The 18,815-nt window shown below is 35.4% G+C and overlaps 1 protein-coding gene across 2 annotated transcripts in view; it reads right to left on the bottom strand.

Annotated features, from left to right (window-relative positions):
* LOC135071909 (G-protein coupled receptor dmsr-1-like) overlaps positions 1–18,815 on the bottom strand; it is an 82,924-nt gene that overhangs the window by 6,685 nt on the left and 57,424 nt on the right. Inside the window, exons 4-5 of one of the 2 annotated variants that reach the window (XM_063965775.1) lie at positions 9,719–9,909; positions 4,145–4,222 (exon numbers count right to left, since the gene is read on the bottom strand). In XM_063965775.1, the coding sequence (XP_063821845.1) occupies positions 4,205–4,222; positions 9,719–9,909 (209 nt within the window). In that variant the 3' untranslated portion in view covers positions 4,145–4,204. The remainder of the gene's footprint in view (positions 1–4,144; positions 4,223–9,718; positions 9,910–18,815) is intronic. The other variant, XM_063965776.1, reaches the window with a different exon arrangement.

The raw sequence follows: 18,815 nt of genomic DNA, 5'->3' as shown, positions 1-18,815 counted from the left end.
ACCACAAATTGAGTAGTTATACTCTGTAAATACTCTTTTTCTTGTAAAAGTTATGCAGTTACATTTATTCAAGCTTAGTTTTAATTTATTTTTATTACAGTATTCCGTAAATCGGTCCAGATCTTGTTGAAATTTGAGGTGGTCAGAAGTATTATTAATTGTACGATATATCTTAAGGTCGTCTGCATATAATAAAAAGTTGCAATGCTTAAAGCAGTCAGTGACGTCATTAATGAAAACAACAAAAAGGAATGGGCCCAAAATTGAGCCCTGTGGGACACCAGAAGTTACAGAGACAGTTTCGGATTCGTGCCCATTGATTACCACCTTTTGTGTTCTATTTGTCACATAAGATTTGAACCATCTCCACAGATTCCCCCGTATACCATTATAGGCTATTTTTTCTAGTAATATTTTATGATCTACCCTATCAAATGCCTTTTGAAAATCGGTGTACACACTGTCTGTCTGTTTGTTGGAGTCTATATTGTGAAATAAATCGTTGGTGTACACTACAAGATTGGTAACGGTAGAACGTCTACGGACGAATCCGTGTTGTTGTGGAAGTATGTTATTGTGGAGAAGAGGATATACGATATTATGTATACGCCTCTCAAAAAGCTTCGCAAGAGTGGGTAAAATGGAGATAGGTCGATAGTTTGCGACGTCCTTCTTAGAACCGGCTTTGTGTACTGGTGTGATTCTGGCGACTTTCCATACTTTGGGACACACACCTTCCCTTAAGCACTTATTGTATAATTCGTGTAGCGGCTTACATATTGTTTTTGCAGTTCTTACCAAGAATATAGGTGGGATATTATCTGTACCTGCGCTTTTAGTAGTATCTAAATATTTAAGCTCTCTTAATACATTATCAGCTGATAAGACTATTTCGCTTATGATGTTTTCAGTACGAGTTTTTGAATCTAAGTCCTTAACATCCTCCGTGCTGTAGCTATCAGAAACTTGTGTTGGTTGAAATACAGAGTGAAAAAAGGCTGAAAAAAGATTGCACACGGCTTCCGGGTTTTCAGCTGTAGTATATTGCATATTGTTAGGAATATCTGATGTATTTTTACGATTTTTAATATAAGTCCAAAAGAATTTTACATTATTTTTGATACTATCCTCGACATGTTTCATATATCTATTGTAACATAAATGTGATTCCTTTCGAAATCTATTTCGAAACATATTGAAAGTTATGTAATCCGATTCATTGCGATATTTTTTCCATTTTATCCAAGCATTCTTTTTATTTTTGAAGATATGAACAAGCGATGGAGTGAACCAAATTGGGAAATGTGAGTTTGAAATAGCCCTAGCAGGAACATGCTTGCGTACAATATTATAAATAGACTCGTAGAACAGATCCACACACGATTCAGCCGATTTATCGTGAAACAAAGTGTCCCAGTCAATACTTAAGATATCGCCATTAACCGATTCGTAGTCCGCATTTCTAAAACAGTATCTCGTCTGTGGCTTGCGAGGTATATGAGTCTCGCCGCTATCATGAGGAATTAAAACATAAAAAGGTGGATGATGTTTATCTATAGGTACTAGGGATATGGGTGTAGAATAAGCTAGACTATGAGGAATGGTCGTTATACATAAGTCAAGCAGTCTCTGTAAATCATTTTTTATTGTATTTATCTGTAAGCAGTTAAATAAAGACATAAAATTTAATAAATAAGAGCTAGGTGGTCTAGTACAGCTTGACTGTATAGGTTTCAAGTGTGCACCGTCTTCGTACCATTCAATAAACGGTAAATTGAGGTCTCCTATTATACAGAAATGAGTAATCTCTGCCATTTGTAAATAGTCCCGCATACTCTCAAAGTATTCATTGTATACCTCGTTATTTACTTGAGGGGGCACGTATAATGCGCCAATAATATATCGAGAATTCCCTACGCCTAGTTCTAAGAGTATCTGATCGATTACGGGAGGGAACGCGAGGGACGCAGAGGGGGGCAACGGCGAGCAGGTAGCGGCACGGTGCACGCGCAGCACGGCCACCAGTACGCCGCCGCCGTCCCGCCTATGGGTGGACGCGCGGTCTCGATCGCTACGATATACAATATAACGGCAGTCAATAAATTCGTTGTTAGATATGTCAGGGTGTAACCATGTCTCAGTTAGAATGATAACGTCGTAAGTATGTAATAGAATGTTCATATAGATCGTATTTAATTTGGTTCTTATTCCTCGGCAATTTTGGTAATAAATAGATAACGAGTTAGTGTTATTATGTGTATCGAATTTTATTACTGATAATAAACAGTTTTCTGTAAATAGTGTTCATAAGTTTACAGTTAAAATTGAAGAAGTAATTTGTTATACATGCCAAGGGAAAGTAAAGTGATATATAAGTTAGCGGATTTAATATGCTTAAAAAGTTAGACAGATTCAATTTTGTTAAGACAAAGTAGTTGGTGCCATTTACATTTGCATTAATTGTAATTGTCGGGTAGAAAAAAATTAAGGATAATGACAAGTAATTCCAATAATGTTTAACTACACACAGTGTACTTGATTTATTTAGTAAGGGATCCTTTGTTTTTAATAGCTTTAGCAACTGTAGACTATTTAGGTGATATTTACTAGTATTTATATGGAGGTTATTACTGCCGAGCTCTTTACTTTTGAGATATGAGCGACCCTGTACCTTGAAATATGAAATAAAGTTATCTTCACACTTTAGTTCACATGAGTTAGAGTTACAAAATAACTTACATTTAGTTAGTATTATATCAGTGACATTATATAAGCTTAGGCATACAAAATGGAGGAATAATAATACAATAAACACATATTGTCTAGGTAGGTATGGCCAGTGTGTATGATTACGAGTATACCTTACTAGTTGAGGATTATTTGATTTTATTAATGTCTTGTTCCATACGTATGGCGACCACCGGTGATGTATCTGACTTACGTGCCAGTATGACTCCGTGCTTAATCCATACGTATTTATACTCAAATTTTTTGGCCCTGTCACGACACTCTCGAAACAAACGCTTGTTTTGTAGGGTTAGATGTTCGTTCACAAATATTTTTTGTACCGACCCAGAGATACCTAGTTGCTCGGTACTCAGTCCTTTCATTGAGCGACTTGAGGAAAGAACATTGTCACGTAGCACCCTGGTTGTGAATTTGACCACGATGTTTTTAGGACGGGTGTCTTTATGGTCTGCGTGAGGTACTCGGTGTACTGCGACTATATCTGACGCCAGTATCTGTTGTTTGATTACTGTTCCAAGGTTCATGACGATATTGACAAGGTTTTCATTCCGTCTGTCCGGCAAGTTGACAATTTCTATGTTGCAGTCTCTTGCCTGTTGTTCCATTGTTGCTAACTTGTTCTCAAGTGTTTGTATAGAGTTAGGTAGATTAGCTGTTACAGATATTTGGTTTTCTACCTCCTTCATTCGTTTCTCTAATGTGTCCTGTCGCAGATCAACAGCCCCCAGCGATTTTTCCATCTCGGCTAATCGGGTATTTATGTCATTAAGTGATTCCTTGAAGCCAGCGTTGTCTGAACGCAGGCCAGTGATCGTCGCGTTCATGGCATCTATGGAGGTCGAGATTTTAGTAAGCTCAGAAGTTATAGTTGATTTTAAGGAGGCTGTAGTTTCATCAATCATACGAGTAAATTTTTCGAACATAAAATCCGTCTTTTTTTCTAGTAGTTTCATCCGTAAATCGATGTCATCATCCGGTTGCTTGCGTTTACGCATATTTATAAATGAGTCATCCATTGTCGCTTCAATAGTTGATAAGTTCGGGTTAGAGGCGAACTTCGGTGGTGTGCGTTCGGTCATATTCGCAAGCGAGCCGAGTATGTGCGAATGAAGCAGATGTATAGTGTTGTCTTCTTATCTTCGTTGAGTGGGGTAGGCTAAGCCGAACCGATTGTCAGACAATATCAACACTTATGTCACAAAGCACAATGACGAAAACTGAACCAGTCACTTTAAGGCACTCTTGTCACGACGAATAACACGTCTGCTCTCAACAAACTTTGCGGGCGAAAAAAAAAAGGAACAGTTGTAATAGACGCTATTTTGCAACAAAAAATATACCTATGTGTATAGTCTGAGGTGCTGTCGACTGCCTTTAATTTGCAGTTCTTACTCACCTTTCAAAACTCTTACATATTACTTTCTTCGACCACCCTGATCAGGGCGGGTATTTGTCGCTATAGCGGCCCGGTGACCTGTAACAATTGGTGACGCTTAGAACAAAACAAGACACGTTACAAACTACATAAAATTACTAATAAAACAAAATAAAATCGCTAGGCGCAAAATTCGGCAGAGAAAAAATTTAAAAATGTCCGAACGAAAATCGAAAAAGTAAACGTAAGCTTCGGGCAAAATCGAGGGTACAAGCTAGTTATTAGCATAATTACTAACTAGTAAATTATATTACAAGTTTGCTTAAAATTACTTTACTTTATTGCATATTCATGAGTTATTAATTTTAGTAATTAAATAAAGCTAGGTATTTGCATTAATGATTTTTTGATTTAAAAGTTATTTCTAGTATTTTCAATTTTCTTACAATCGAAATAATCGGCTTAAAAGAATTATGAGTTTGCTCATTTATTCCTAAAGATGAATGGTATAATTAAAATTTCTTTCTTTTTCAGGTGTGGCAGCAGCACTGGCCTGACGCTGGTCTACTGGTAAGTTTTTAAAAGCTTTCCAAATTTTTTCGTATAAATCTCTAATCTAAATCTAGGCTATCCCATTGATGCCAAGGAAGTAGCTACCGTCAGTGTTCTAATCTAAGGGCTTAGTCTAGCCAAATCAGATCTATCCATCGGGTATCTAGCTAGATGGTCGACCCACGCTATACGTGTCGGAGGGCAGTCTTCAATTAAGAACTCTGTAACTTTTTCTTTATTTGTTTGATAAAATTGATCGCCCTCCCAAGTCAAGAATTTTTCAGTGTAATTAATTAGGTACTTTACGTAGGTCGAGAATGTTATCAGTGAAATCACTAAGGCCCTTTTCAAACGTCCCGGTTGCCGGCTAACCGGCGCCGGGTACCCGGTCGTGAAGTGTATGGGCATGCCGGATTAATTACGCCGGAACATGTGAAAGCTACATACCATGCCCATACACTTCACCACCGGATACCCGGCGCCGGTTAGCCGGCAACCGGGACGTGTGAAAAGGGACTAAGTACGTAATATACGTACTGAAATATGTAATAGTACCAGGCCTGTTCATCTCCGCGAGTTTGCATCGAAAACAAAACACGTACGATGGCCCACCTACAGGATACTATTCGACAAGGCCTCACATACGAGCGAACATTGACTCACGCACGCGTATTCTTGTGTATGATGGAAGAAAATAAAGAAAATGGTGTACTAAATACTGCGCAGTATTTAACTGCCTAAATAATAATAAAAACACAGAAATGTACTTTTTTAAGTTGCCTCATCTAGACACTGAGAGGTAAATAAGTAGTTAATATTATTCATGATAATTCATGCTAAATCATATATTTCCTCCGCCATTTTCCGCAGTTTGGCACCTCACGTCACATCATTTTACCGAAGTCAGCCCTATAGCTTCGGCGCAGTGCCGATCACTGACGTTTGTCAACAAAATGGTGCTTGACTCTTGAGACAGGCTAAATTACACCATATTGTTAATGACATTGAGCATACATTTTTTTAAATAGGTACCTTCGCGAAGTAAAACTTCTGTACGTAGTACTTATTATTATTCTGTGATAGTACTCATGGGAAAATGCGCACATAATTATCTATTTTCCATCTGCTACCAACATCACTGTTTAGATAATACTCGTTGTGTAATGGGTGGAACACCTGTCACAAACTATACCGATATTGTGTACACCTTAACGATCCATTAGCATCGTTAGGGGTTTGACAGGTCATCATTATTGTTTTCATTTATCTAGCTTAGATAAGCATCTGGCAAATGTAAACAATAGGTTTGTAGGTATTACAGTGACGTTCCTTAAATATATTGTGAAAAGAATTTGAATACAGAGAAACTATTTATTTATGAGGCTTTGTTATTTTAGGCTGGAGTAAAATATCGTTGACCTAACTTGTATATAACTATGAAAGCTTATTTTATTTATCGCCATCTGGTGCTTACTTGGCCTATAGAGCGAGCAATTTTGGGATTTTTTGTTTCCAAATTCTCCTCGCAACGTAAGCTTGATCAATGATACACCAAACGGTCGGGATCACACTGTTTCTATCATCATTCAACATTCATACAATGACGAATGACGCATCAATCACATTATTCATAGGCTAAATCCAACGTAGAAAACCTTTTCATCTAAGCGCAATTACTACTCCCCTAACCCTAAAGAAATAGGCTTAAGCCCAAAATTCTAAGTGTAAGCAACTGATTTGAATTGATTTCTGCCAATTTCCATTCACACATACGAAACTAAACAGTTGCGGGTGTGCAGATAATCCTTTGAACGTTTAGTTTGCAAATGTTTAGCCCCGGACGGCTGACTCGATCACGCTCATTAATCAGGATTAGCAGGGCTGTATTGATACACTATTGGGTCCTGGGAATTAGAGAAAAAACAACAAAACTAGGCACAAATAACCTTGAGTCACTAAAAAACCTAGTCTCTAAAAACCTAAGTTACTAAAAAACCGGATTACTAAAAAACCTAATTACTATAAAACCTAATTACTAAAAAACCTAATTAATTTCTAAAAAACCTAATTACTTAAAAAACTAATCACAAAAAAATCCATAAGCGCTCCTGCACACGACGCCGCCACCGCGCCGCCGCCGCGCCGTTGCCGCGTCGTGTGCAGGAGCGCTTAGTCCTAAAAAGTCTAGAGTCACTAAAAAGGACCCATTAAGCCACTACTTTACGCATTTCTGCGTCAGTTATAAATTCTGTCTTATGATTGATCTAATAAATATTCAAACAAAACCAATCAAGCCTTAATCTACGCTTGAAATTGAAAGTTTTGAGCTCCGTTCTTTTTTATGACGTTCATTGCCGTCTGAACGTCGAGTACTTTATCTAGGTATCCGACATCCGTATTTCAGATCAGATTTAATTAAAACACCTACATTATATTCTGCAGAATCTTCAATATGAATGGATATTATAGTAAAAGAAAATGAACGGAAAGCTTTTACTTGCTAAAAGCTAAAAATGTCCTACAATAATTCTGTTTGCAAGCCTTATGGATCAGTCGCGGTTAGTACGGCTCTGCCTACATAATTCAAATTGCATACTAATGATCAACAAACTACATCAACTTTATGAGATTTCCATTTATTGATCCACACGTAGTTCACGTACAGATTATGTAGGTCGAATTAAAGGCGTTCATTTTATCACTACATACTGTACGTCTTGAATACTGACGAAGTGTTTTGATGAAAACTATATTTAGAGTAAACCTAGTTTTATTTACGTGATTTTACAAAATAGAAGTAACATGAAAATATGTTCGAAAAAACAATTCGCAAAATATCTGTTATTACAACATTTCAAGCAATTACAAGTTGATATCAGTCAATTCCATTGCCTACATTTAAGACATGCCCCAAATTCAACCTCGGTTTACAGGCAGAGGGATAAGAATGGCAGGATAATCCTTTTGAACCCTCAGATAAGGAGCTTTGTATAAATTGAAGACCTCTGTTCAGGACTAAGTAAGATCAAGTCGAGTAAAAGTACAAAAATAAACACTCTAATTGTGTGAGAAATGAGAAATGTGGCGATTTATGACCATACGTCTATCGAATATTTTATGTGACCTAACACCAACTAGCTTTTTTGTTAAAAAATCTTTAATTGAGCATCTTGTAGTATAGGACACCTAGTTTGGATGTTAATGCCTGCCAATCAAATAAATAAGACAAACGATTCCTAACAATTCCAAAAACAGTCCTTAAGAAATACTTGGCTACGAGTATATAGGTGCCTCATGAAAACAGCAAAAAGCTCTTCAATCTGTCTACCCCAACCCTGTCAGTGTGATGGGTTAATAGAACAAATTGTAGTAGGTACACATTCTTCCCCGACAAATAACCACGTACTACAATAGGCAGGAAAAATGTTCACTGAAATGTTCCACAATATAATCCAAAAGGAAACTTGTCTAGACTTTTCTTCAGATGTTATCCTGTTTTATTTCGCGGAAAATCATTTATTTTTACTATCACGTAACTCCGTGTACTTATCTAGATACAAAACATTTTTAGAAAGGGCCATTATCGTGACCATCTTACCTTTCTAAGGTTGTAATCGTATATGATCTTGAGGCACAGGGTATCATATTTAAATTAGTGGGGAAATGTCTAAGTTGTGCTACTGAAAACCTGATGATGCCAATTTTGTGAGATCTAGTTATGATAGAAGGTAAGTATCTGATTTTATCATTTTGGGCTACTTGGTGATAGTTTTATTTTAACACAATAATACGAACTTTTTGAAATTGTAACTGATGTAACTGTTACTTCATAAGCATAATCAAATGTCTAAAATGTTTTGCCTTGACTTTTGTTTTGATATAAAAAAAAAATCAACGCATGGTGTAAATATTTCTTAGCATTTCTCAGATTAGGTGACATCAATTAATAAGGCTGGATGACATTTTGTAAGACGATAGGTAATATAAACAAAGCTTATACTCGTATTCCTATCTAAGTCAAAGCTTCCATTGTGTGAGTGACAGATACCGGATTTTAATTATTTGCTCGTCTTTTTGATTTATTTAATTAATGATGTTCCTTTATTGTTTCAACTTCGTAGAAAAGTCACAAAATGTAGTTAAGTATATTTTTAGACATTAAATTTTATTAAAAAACGGTTCAAAGGTAAAATAATATTATGTCTTTAGCAAAACGCTTATCTCTTGGTAAATGTGGCTGTAATAATTGGACTGGAATATTTTTATAACAATAGACGTAGGTAATTACCTATGTCTGTAACAATTTGGCAAAGTACAAGGTTTCAACTGAAAAACTTTGCCTTTGAATTATTCTAGATTGCGGTTACGGCGGGGAAACCACAAACATTCTATTATAATCATAATTAAGGTTCAATGCTTTGGGTTTGTTTGTTAATAAACATCTTAATAAACATCTTAATAAACATTGTTGGTGCAAAAATATAAAATATTGCAACTAAAAGTGTTAAGTTCCGTTTACATCGATTAAATTTTCTAAAAATAGTAAATGTTCTTGCTTGTTATTCTCCTCGTAACCCAGTCTGGACTTTTAGCACGCTAGTCACATAGAAACAATGTGCGAAGAAATTATACGACCTAATTCCACTGGCCCCCTTTCATCACCGGGGAACCAGACGGGAGTAAATTATACCCTGTAAGCCTACCTGTATCTACTATACTATATTTAAGAGGAATAAATCAAATCGTGTTCATAAAATTGTCCATATAGATTTCCGCAATTTTGTATAACAGAGACTGAATCAATATGTAGTCTTGGCCCTATTGAAACGAAGCTTAAACTTCAATCGAAACTAACCTACTTGAGTGTCATTTCTGAATACGAGTTTCAGTGTTCGATAAGTGCAGGGTCATTGCATTATTTAACTTTTCAATAATAGGCAAGCAGAGGCTTAACTAGCAAGTTATAATATTTGAGCTGTCAAGCTAACTGGCAGCGGTCGAAAATGCCATAAGTCTAACAAGCAAAAGTCGAAAGTCTCTCACACAATGGAAGCCTCCATCCGATACCTGCGTTGTGGGCTCCAGCTTGGTGGCGAACTTGGCCGGCTCCTCTGCCGCGGACAGCATTCGGCGCGCCAGCCGCGCGAAGGTGCAGCGGAACTGCCGGCTCATGCTGCAGTACAGCACGAAGTTCACTGATGACGTGAACAGGGCTAGCACATCCATCAAGTCACCTGGTGAATAAAAAAGTCAGTTAAGCACAGAACTTTTCACGCCAGGGCGATGACATTCGGGTTCTGGAAAAGTATTGCGCGGGAAATCGAGACAAAGAAAACAAAAGAATATCGGTATTATTTGCCGAAAAAGAACGGCGTTTCTTAGTGGCCAGTGTCACGCGGCCAAGGAATAGACCATAAATATTGTGTAGTTTAACGCCCGTTTTCCTTATTCAATCCTCGTTTAGATTTTAATATTGTTTAAATAGTCATAGAACAATACGAACATATAAAACATCGACAACCGCAGATATTTTCACCAAAAACATATTAAAATTTGACAGTTGAGGGACGAATTTGGATAAGGATTGAATATAGGAAACCAGAATTGGATTTAAGAAGGATTTACAGCATGGATGTAAGTAAGTTGTCAAATTGAAAGCGAACGTGAAAGATTTGTGAAACCAACAAAGATATTCGTTACATTTCGCAAAAAAAAAAACGGAATTAAACCTGTCACTTATGTTACATAACTTCTTAGGACGATCTTTTGTCGTATACTACGGGAATCGGGATCCTATTCCCTATTGGTTCCTATATCGCATATAAAGGGAAGCTTATGAATGTGAAGCTACATATTATCAGAGAGAGTTTTGCGGTCAATTAGTGCTGCCGCATACTAATTGCGACTAAGAGTGGATTTTAAGCCGATCATTAAGAACTAGGTGCGGATTCCAGTGGCAGACCTTTTAACAGACGAATTTTAGCCAATTAGGATCTAATTTATGAAACAGGTTAATTAAACAATTTTCCGTTCCATTTAATAATTTTCATCTACGGCTCATACTAATAATACTTAATTAGCAAACTATGTTAATTAAATAATAACGGCAGATACTCTTACAGTTCAATTCGTACCTACAATAACCGTAATACCCGTATTCTTTCGGGTTGATCGTTTATGCCTAACCCAGAAATTGAAAGACAATCATCTGTAAAATCAATAATTGGGCGCATGATATTCTGTTCAAACAAGAGATATTATTTAAAGTTAGGACTCACAAAAATTCCGGAATGTTTCTCACAACTTTTTCCGTGCAGGTTGAATTACACAGAACAAAATAAAAATAAAGCACCGGGCAGTTACCTAAGTTTCGTTGACGAAGAACCCACCTTAACGATCTTCTCTTTAACATTAGGTACTTTTAATGTCGACAGCCAAAATCCTGGACCCTTGTCGTGTTTCAAACTTTACGCAAAGGATTGCTCCTTGCTGCCTTTTGTGAGTTAGATTTAATATAGCTTTCATTTTCATTCCTTTCTGGTATATTAATATCGTAGGACATTTATATAGCGAATTAAATATTCATATGATGAATGTTGCTATGAAATAAAATTGAAATAGGCAGACGTTTTAGGACTGTAACTTAGTCCTTAGATATTTATAGATAGGTAACTCTTTATTGCACCCCACATAAAACTGTCACATGAAACTAATGTAAAATGAAACGCCACAATTTAAGCGGTTCAAGGATCTAAGTATTTAAAGAACAAACTCGGACTTTCAATGAAATACAATGCGGACTGTTACTTTGAATAATGTTTTTCCCAATCCATATTATTGTAACAACAAATCAGTTAGTTATAAATAGTGAAATATATTTTCAGATGTTTCAATTCAACCTTGGTCCTATTATGAACTAAAATTGCCGCTATTTGTGTCAAATAGGGTATTACATGATTATTTTATTGAACAGAACCGAATAGGCTAACCCAAAGGCAAAACAAAAACAGTGTCAAGCCGATGACATAGAGAGATGGATCGTGTGTATCTGTAGCTTATCGAATTGAGCATTATTTGGCAACCACAGTCTCTTAACCAGATGATATATCTGCCTTCACGTGTCGTCTGGGCGAATTGGAAAAGGGAAATAAAACAGAATTCCCCGAAATAAGTATACATCGTGAATTTAAAATAGCAAACCCTAAAAAAAATTTAAGCACTAGAAGATGAATACATTATTCAAATGAGCATTACTTAATCTGATCTACTAGTGGATCTCAATAGCGGACGAATGATTAAACTCTAATCATTCGTTACTCGATATAAGTGCTTAGCTCATCAGTCTCCATTTTCCACAGCATTTGAGAGACCTGAAGCTGACTTTTATTTGTTTTTTAGGCAGTTCTTTTATTGTAATGTCTCGATATCCCTTTTCGATTGGAGCACGTACTTCGGGACACTTACCGCCACCTGCGCATATCGATTCCACTTTCAACTGGAACAAATGAATTCATTTTTTACGTCACACTAGAGATCGTTTCAGGCTATATTTTCAGCACTTCGCTTATTTGAATTGTTCATTCTATAGACTTGAAGCTCAAATGTTTTATTGATTTGATGGCAAATAAAACTGACTAGACAAAATACTGAGAATATTTTAGGTTATTTAGCTAAAATAAAGTTAAGTTTTACTGTAAAATGCTTATTTTACATGGTAGGTGGGTACTTACTGTTATTTCTTTTCAGTTCCACGAACGTTAACGACTTGTAAAAGTTCGTATAATTTGTAAAGTCCTGCCATTCTTTTGAATACATTTATGGTTAATTACGTTTTTATTTCTTTTGTATTTGGTTATGGTAAACGAAATTGTATATTAAAATGAATGAGTACGAAGAACTCATGATTACTCAAAAGAATTCAACTGAAAAAGAGAGAAAAGTTAAGTGAAAAAATCAGATTGTATAATTTGTATACTAGAGTGAAATTCGCAATTGTATAGAAAAGAGAGGTTTATTTAGCTCTATTTACTGTGCCTAGTATTCACTTTTAGTAATCTAAGTATCGCATCGCACTATATTTTAATTCCCTTTAGCTTAAATGTGCTATTTAAAATCACTCCGTGACTATTAACCCAGATACTCCTGAAACTTTTTATACTTGTCAATTTTTATAAAATTTTAGTATGTTTCTTAATAGAGGTCAAGTGTCCACAGAAAAATTTTAGAAAAATTATTCGTCAACTGGAAAAGCCGGAAAATGGGTGGTGTTTTAACACCTGGTCGGAGAATGGACTACTACTATGAGCAAAAACCATACTATGATTTTGTTAGGTTTAAGAGTTAAAAACGAGTTGTAAGTTACTCATTTATTTAAAAAAAATACCAAAATCTTATTCAGAGGTATGGTAGGTATATGGTAAGACATAAATCATAGCCTAGGAAGCTTTAGTAGGCGCATATTTTACACCAAATTGATTTTTTCTTGCGAATTTTACATGTCAATTGCTTATAGTACTCGTAAGTAAAGTAGTACATAGGGATGTAAGCTCCGTGGACCCTGGTTGTGGCGCCATTCTTCATAAATATGGTTTCGGAGTATGACTTTAGCACAGAACTTTCACAGAAGGTAGGTACCTACTTGCACTATATTGCATTGCATTGTTGTAATTGTGATTGAGGTAGGTACCTACTTTCATGGCAGAAGAACTAACTGCATTGGAGGCATCATTAGATTCATTTCGTCTTACTTTAAAAAATTCAGAGATCGGGATGTTATCATCTTTATCTGAAGAAGACTTGTCGTACTGTACTTCTGTCTTGGCTCTAAGTTGAGAACCTGGAGTTCAAGAAAAATAGCAATAGAAAACTTACACGCTATAACTAGTAATGCAGAAGCAACGGATGAATATTCTGGTGAAGAAGACCACGTTACCTTACAAAATCTTCCAGGTTATAGTTGATAAACGGAACCAGGCTAACCTGGAAGATTTTGTAAGGTAACGTGGTCTTCTTCACCAGAATATTCATCCGTTGGTTCTGTATTAGCATTTTCTGGTGGTAAAATTGCTATGTAATTCGGTATCTGAGCATCGTCGTCAATGTTTTCTAATACGTCCTTAATTTTGTGAAGTCTCAGCGGTCTTTTATATCGTGACCTGAACTTTTAATAAATATACAGGTTATGCGACCAGGTGTTAAAACACCGATAGAAATTTTGTCATAAAAAGTCTCAAAAATGTAAAGCTTTTCAAAAACATATGTTTATAGTTTTGTAGCTAAAAGTAGTACATAAAAAATCAAAATCAAAATCAAAATCAAAAATATTTATTCAGTTTAGACCACAAGTGGCACTTATGAACGTCAATAGAAAATAATAAAAAAAGAAAAGGTAGCCCTTATGGGGCACTTTACATGTCTCCTTATCTTTTGGGCCCTACCAGCGCTTCGAGACAAACATATGGCAAGTGCTGAGAAGAAACGCCGGAACAAACTCAGTCACCACTTATTGCCAGGAATTATCTAACGGTAAGAATAGTCAAATTTAAGTACATCAAATTGTGCAGACTGAACTGACCACGCATCCTTGTCATCAATATAGTCTCGAACCTTGTAGTACCCTTTGGACATAAGGGTATTTTTTATATGTATCTTAAATTTGTTTATTGGCAATTCGACAAGGTTGTGTGGTATTTTGTTAAATATGGTAATACATTTCCCCAAGAATGAATTACCTATCTTATGCAACCTAAATGATGGAACAGCAAGTTTATTCTTATGTCTCGTGTTAAATGAGTGGACGTCACTTTTCTTAGTAAATAAATGTATATGTTTACGGACATACATAATGTTATCAAATATGTATTGCGAAGCCACAGTCAATATATTGATTTCTTTAAAAACTTCTCTAAGCGAGTCACGTGGTTTAAGACCGTATATTGCCCGAACAGCTCTTTTCTGTAAAATGAAAATTGATTCTATGTCTGCTGCTGAGCCCCACAGTAAAAGACCATAAGACATAATACTATGAAAATAACTAAAATATACAAGCCTTGCTGTTTCAACATCAGTCAAGTTTCTGATCTTTCTCACCGCAAAGGCAGCTGAACTAAGTCTTCCCGCCAAGGCAGCAATATGGGGGCCCCATTGTAATTTACAGTCTAGGATAATACCTAGAAAGACAGTAGAGTTTATCAGTTCAATGCGTTCATTATTTACTGTAATATTAGTATTAACTTGTTTGACATTAGGCATAGTGAATTTTAAACATTTAGTTTTTTTTGCGTTTAATAGCAAATTATTAGTTGTAAACCAGTCTAATACTTTGGAAAGAGCATTATTCACGTCGTAAAATATTTCCTGACGCCTGTCAGTTTTAAAAATTAAAGAAGTGTCATCAGCAAATAATACTATCTCACAAAGGTCCTTTGAATAAAAAGGTAGATCATTTATATAAATCAGAAAGAGCAATGGTCCCAGTATTGAGCCTTGGGGCACTCCCATTTTTAGGGAGGCGCCCGAAGAGTTAGTTCCGTGAATATTTACTTTTTGTAATCTGTCTGAGAGGTAAGAGTGTAATAGGCTTAAGGCCTTGCCTGATACGCCATAATGTTCTAGCTTAAATAACAGAGTTTGATGATCAACACAGTCAAACGCCTTCGATAAGTCACAAAATACACCAATAGCATCTTTTTTCTCCTGCCAAGCATCGAAAATGTGTTTGATAAGAGCAACCCCTGCATCGGTCGTACTTTTCCCTTTTGTGAACCCATATTGTTTTTCATGAAACAGTTTATTTAAGTTAAAATGAGACAGTAGTTGATTGAAAATATTTTTTTCAAATATTTTACTGAGCGCAGGTAGTATCGATATAGGTCTAAAGTTGGATGGGTCACTTTTGTCTCCTGCTTTAAATAATGGTATGATTTTACTATGTTTCATCAGGGTAGGGAACTGACCTTCGTTAATACATTCATTAAAGATATGAGCTAAATGGGGAGCTATAAGAGGAATGATGGGTTTTATTATGTCTGTTGATATGCCCCATATATCCTCTGTCTTTTTTATATTTAGTTCTTTGAAAGTTTTAATAATAACTATGGGGTCTATTTGTCTAAATTTTAATGGGCTATTGCAAACATCAACACAACCCTCGAGAAGAGACATTGCCTGATATGAACATGAATTAAGATTGCTTGTTGTTATGATTGGTACATTTGAGAAGTAACCTTCGAATGCGTTTGCTACCTTATCATTGCATTTAATATACTTATTATCAATTTTTAATGCGAATGTGTCATCCCGAGATATAATTCTACAAGTTTCTTTATTAATACAATTCCAAGTAGCTTTAATTTTGTTGCCAGAGTTTTTAATTTTGTCACGTATGTAAATAGATTTTGCCATAGTACAAACTTGTTTAAAAACTTTCGAGTATTTTTTTACATATTCTATAAAGTCCGGGTCGCTACTATAGGCTTTTCTACCATATAATTCAAACATTTTTTTCCTACTAATATAAATACCTACTGTAGCCCAGTCACTGAATTTAGTTTTATTGTTTTTAATAATAATTGTTTTCTTAGGAAAAGTTTTATTGAACTCATTTTTAATTAATTCAAATAATTGCTCATATAAAATATTTATACTACAGTTAAAATAATGCAAAAGTGGGACCTTATTAGATATTTGAGATTTAAATTTGTCTTTCTGGGATGCAGTGACTGGTCTATATTCTATTTCCTTGCTCGATGGCACAAAATGGTGTTGAAATGACGCTATTTGACCGCAATGATCAGAATTAACAAAATTTATTATTGATTTCTCTAGCACTAAGCAGTTACAGAATATATTGTCTAAGCAAGTAGCTGATGTTGGAGTCACCCTAGTTGGTTCAGAGAAAAGATTTAACAAGTTAAAAGATTTGAATAAATTTAAAAACCGTATTGAAAGAGAGGAATCTTCTATTATATTAATATTAAAGTCTCCACATACAACTACTTTCTTTGAACTATTACACACTCTTCTAAGTACCTCTTCCATTGTGGTTTCAAATAATTCATAGTTACTAGATGGGGGTCTATATACACATACAATAACATAGTCGTCCAGTTTAGCACATGACAGCTCAATGGTTCGCTCAACAGAGAGAGATACAATATCTTTACGCTCTTTACATTTTAATTTATCATTGATTAATATTAGTGACCCTCCACGAATAGCTAACTCTCTAGTGAATGAACTAATAAGCTTATAACTATTAATGCTCAGCATTAGTTCATATTGCCTGAGCCAATGTTCCGTTAAACATAAGACATGAATATTCAATTCTTGGATAAATAACTCAATTTCCAAGTCTTTGCCGGAGAAGCCTTGTACATTTTGATGCACTAAATTAAAACCGTTAAATTTCTTTGTACCCGAATTTTGTATGCCAGAGTTATCCTCTATTGTCTTACGATGTAATTTAAATTATGATTTGGAACAGATTCCAAGGGTCGAACATCCATGTTCTGCTCAATAAAAGCAGTTTGGCTAGCCAAATTAATGGCTAAATCTATACTTATAATAAATCTGTAGAGAGGTCAATTCTGTACATGAAATATATTTTCAAAATAACTATCAGGGGGTGATTAGTGATCGATACTGATGCCAAAAATGCAATCAGTAAAATTTTTGTCTGTCTGTCTGTCTGTCTGTCTGTCTGTCTGTCTGTCTGTCTGTATGTTCCTTATAGAAACAAAAACCACTTGACGGATTTTAACGAAACTTGGTACAATTATTCTTCATACTCCTGGGCAGGTTATAGGATACTTAGGAATTCCCACGGGAACGGGAATTAGCGGGAAAATCCTTTTGTACGAAAAATCTAAACCGCTTAAGTTAGACGCTTGAAATTTGGCATGCAGGTACCTTAGTAAACTTAAAGCTTAGTTGCAACAGGATATTGCAAAATTCCCACGGGAACGGGAGTTAGCGGGAAAAAACATTTGTATGAAAAATCTAAACCGCGTAAGATAGACTCTTGAAATTTGGCATGCAGGTACCTTAGTAAACTAAAAGCTTAGTTACAACAGGATATTGCAAAAATCTCACGGGAACGGGAGTTAGCGGGAAAAAACATTTGTATGAAAAAATCTGAACCGCGTAAGATAGATGAAGGGGGGGTAAAACGGAGATCCACGCGCACGAAGTCGCGGGCGGCCGCTAGTATTTAATAAAATATGATAGCGAATTCGCTATTCGTCGTTTACAATATTTATTTAGATAATTATATTTATCTATTGTCAATAAACATTTATTTTTTAAATAATTGTTAATGTCAATTACATGGAATTTGCATTGATTATATGTCAGTGTATTCAATGTCAAATTCAATTTATATCTTAAATTATTTTCGTCCTGTGGCAAGCTTCTACTGTAGGGGAATGTGAACAAAATTATTTTATCTACATTAAGTAAACATAAGCTATCAAAAATATTTAGTAGGTCTTTTTTGCCTACATTGCCCCTATTTCCTATTAAAATTACTAATGTGGTATTTATTGAGAACGAATAATTTGTTATTTTTCTCATAATTTGTAAATAGGAAGCACCCGGTAAACAATGGTTGATTACACTTTGTCCCAAGTAACTATTAATAAGTTGGCCCATATTTTTGCCTAACTCATCACTGAACATTACTATGTTGGTTTTTTCAATATTTTTAGTTGGGGAGCCGCTGGTAAATGTGTGTGATATCCTAGGACAGTAGTCTTTGTTTAGGGTGTTTAGAGTAGGTGGTGACTCACAACCAGACTGAAAACTATCTGTACAAGATTCATCCAATAGGATAGAATTTTGACAGTTGCAATTAGATATAAATTTTTTCAAAGCCTGGAAATGTTCATCACACTCTTTTTTTGTACATTGATACCGTTCAGACATTGTGTTCAAAGATTTCTTAAGATTACATAATTTATATTCTAGGTTTTCGACATCATGTTCATATTTCAGTACACTATTCTCTAACATTGTGGAACATAAATGTCAAGCTCATTCTTTAGACGCTGTCTCTCATTTATACAGTGTGAGTCACGTTAAAGTGTACATATGAAAATAGATGAAACTAGACCTATTTTTATCGACAAAAAAGAGGTCAAAA

This window comes from Ostrinia nubilalis, chromosome 5 (assembly GCF_963855985.1).
Source record: "Ostrinia nubilalis chromosome 5, ilOstNubi1.1, whole genome shotgun sequence".
Taxonomy (NCBI): domain Eukaryota; kingdom Metazoa; phylum Arthropoda; class Insecta; order Lepidoptera; family Crambidae; genus Ostrinia; species Ostrinia nubilalis.
Note: the sequence above shows the minus strand (reverse complement) of the source record. Positions and strands in the feature narration are given on the sequence as shown.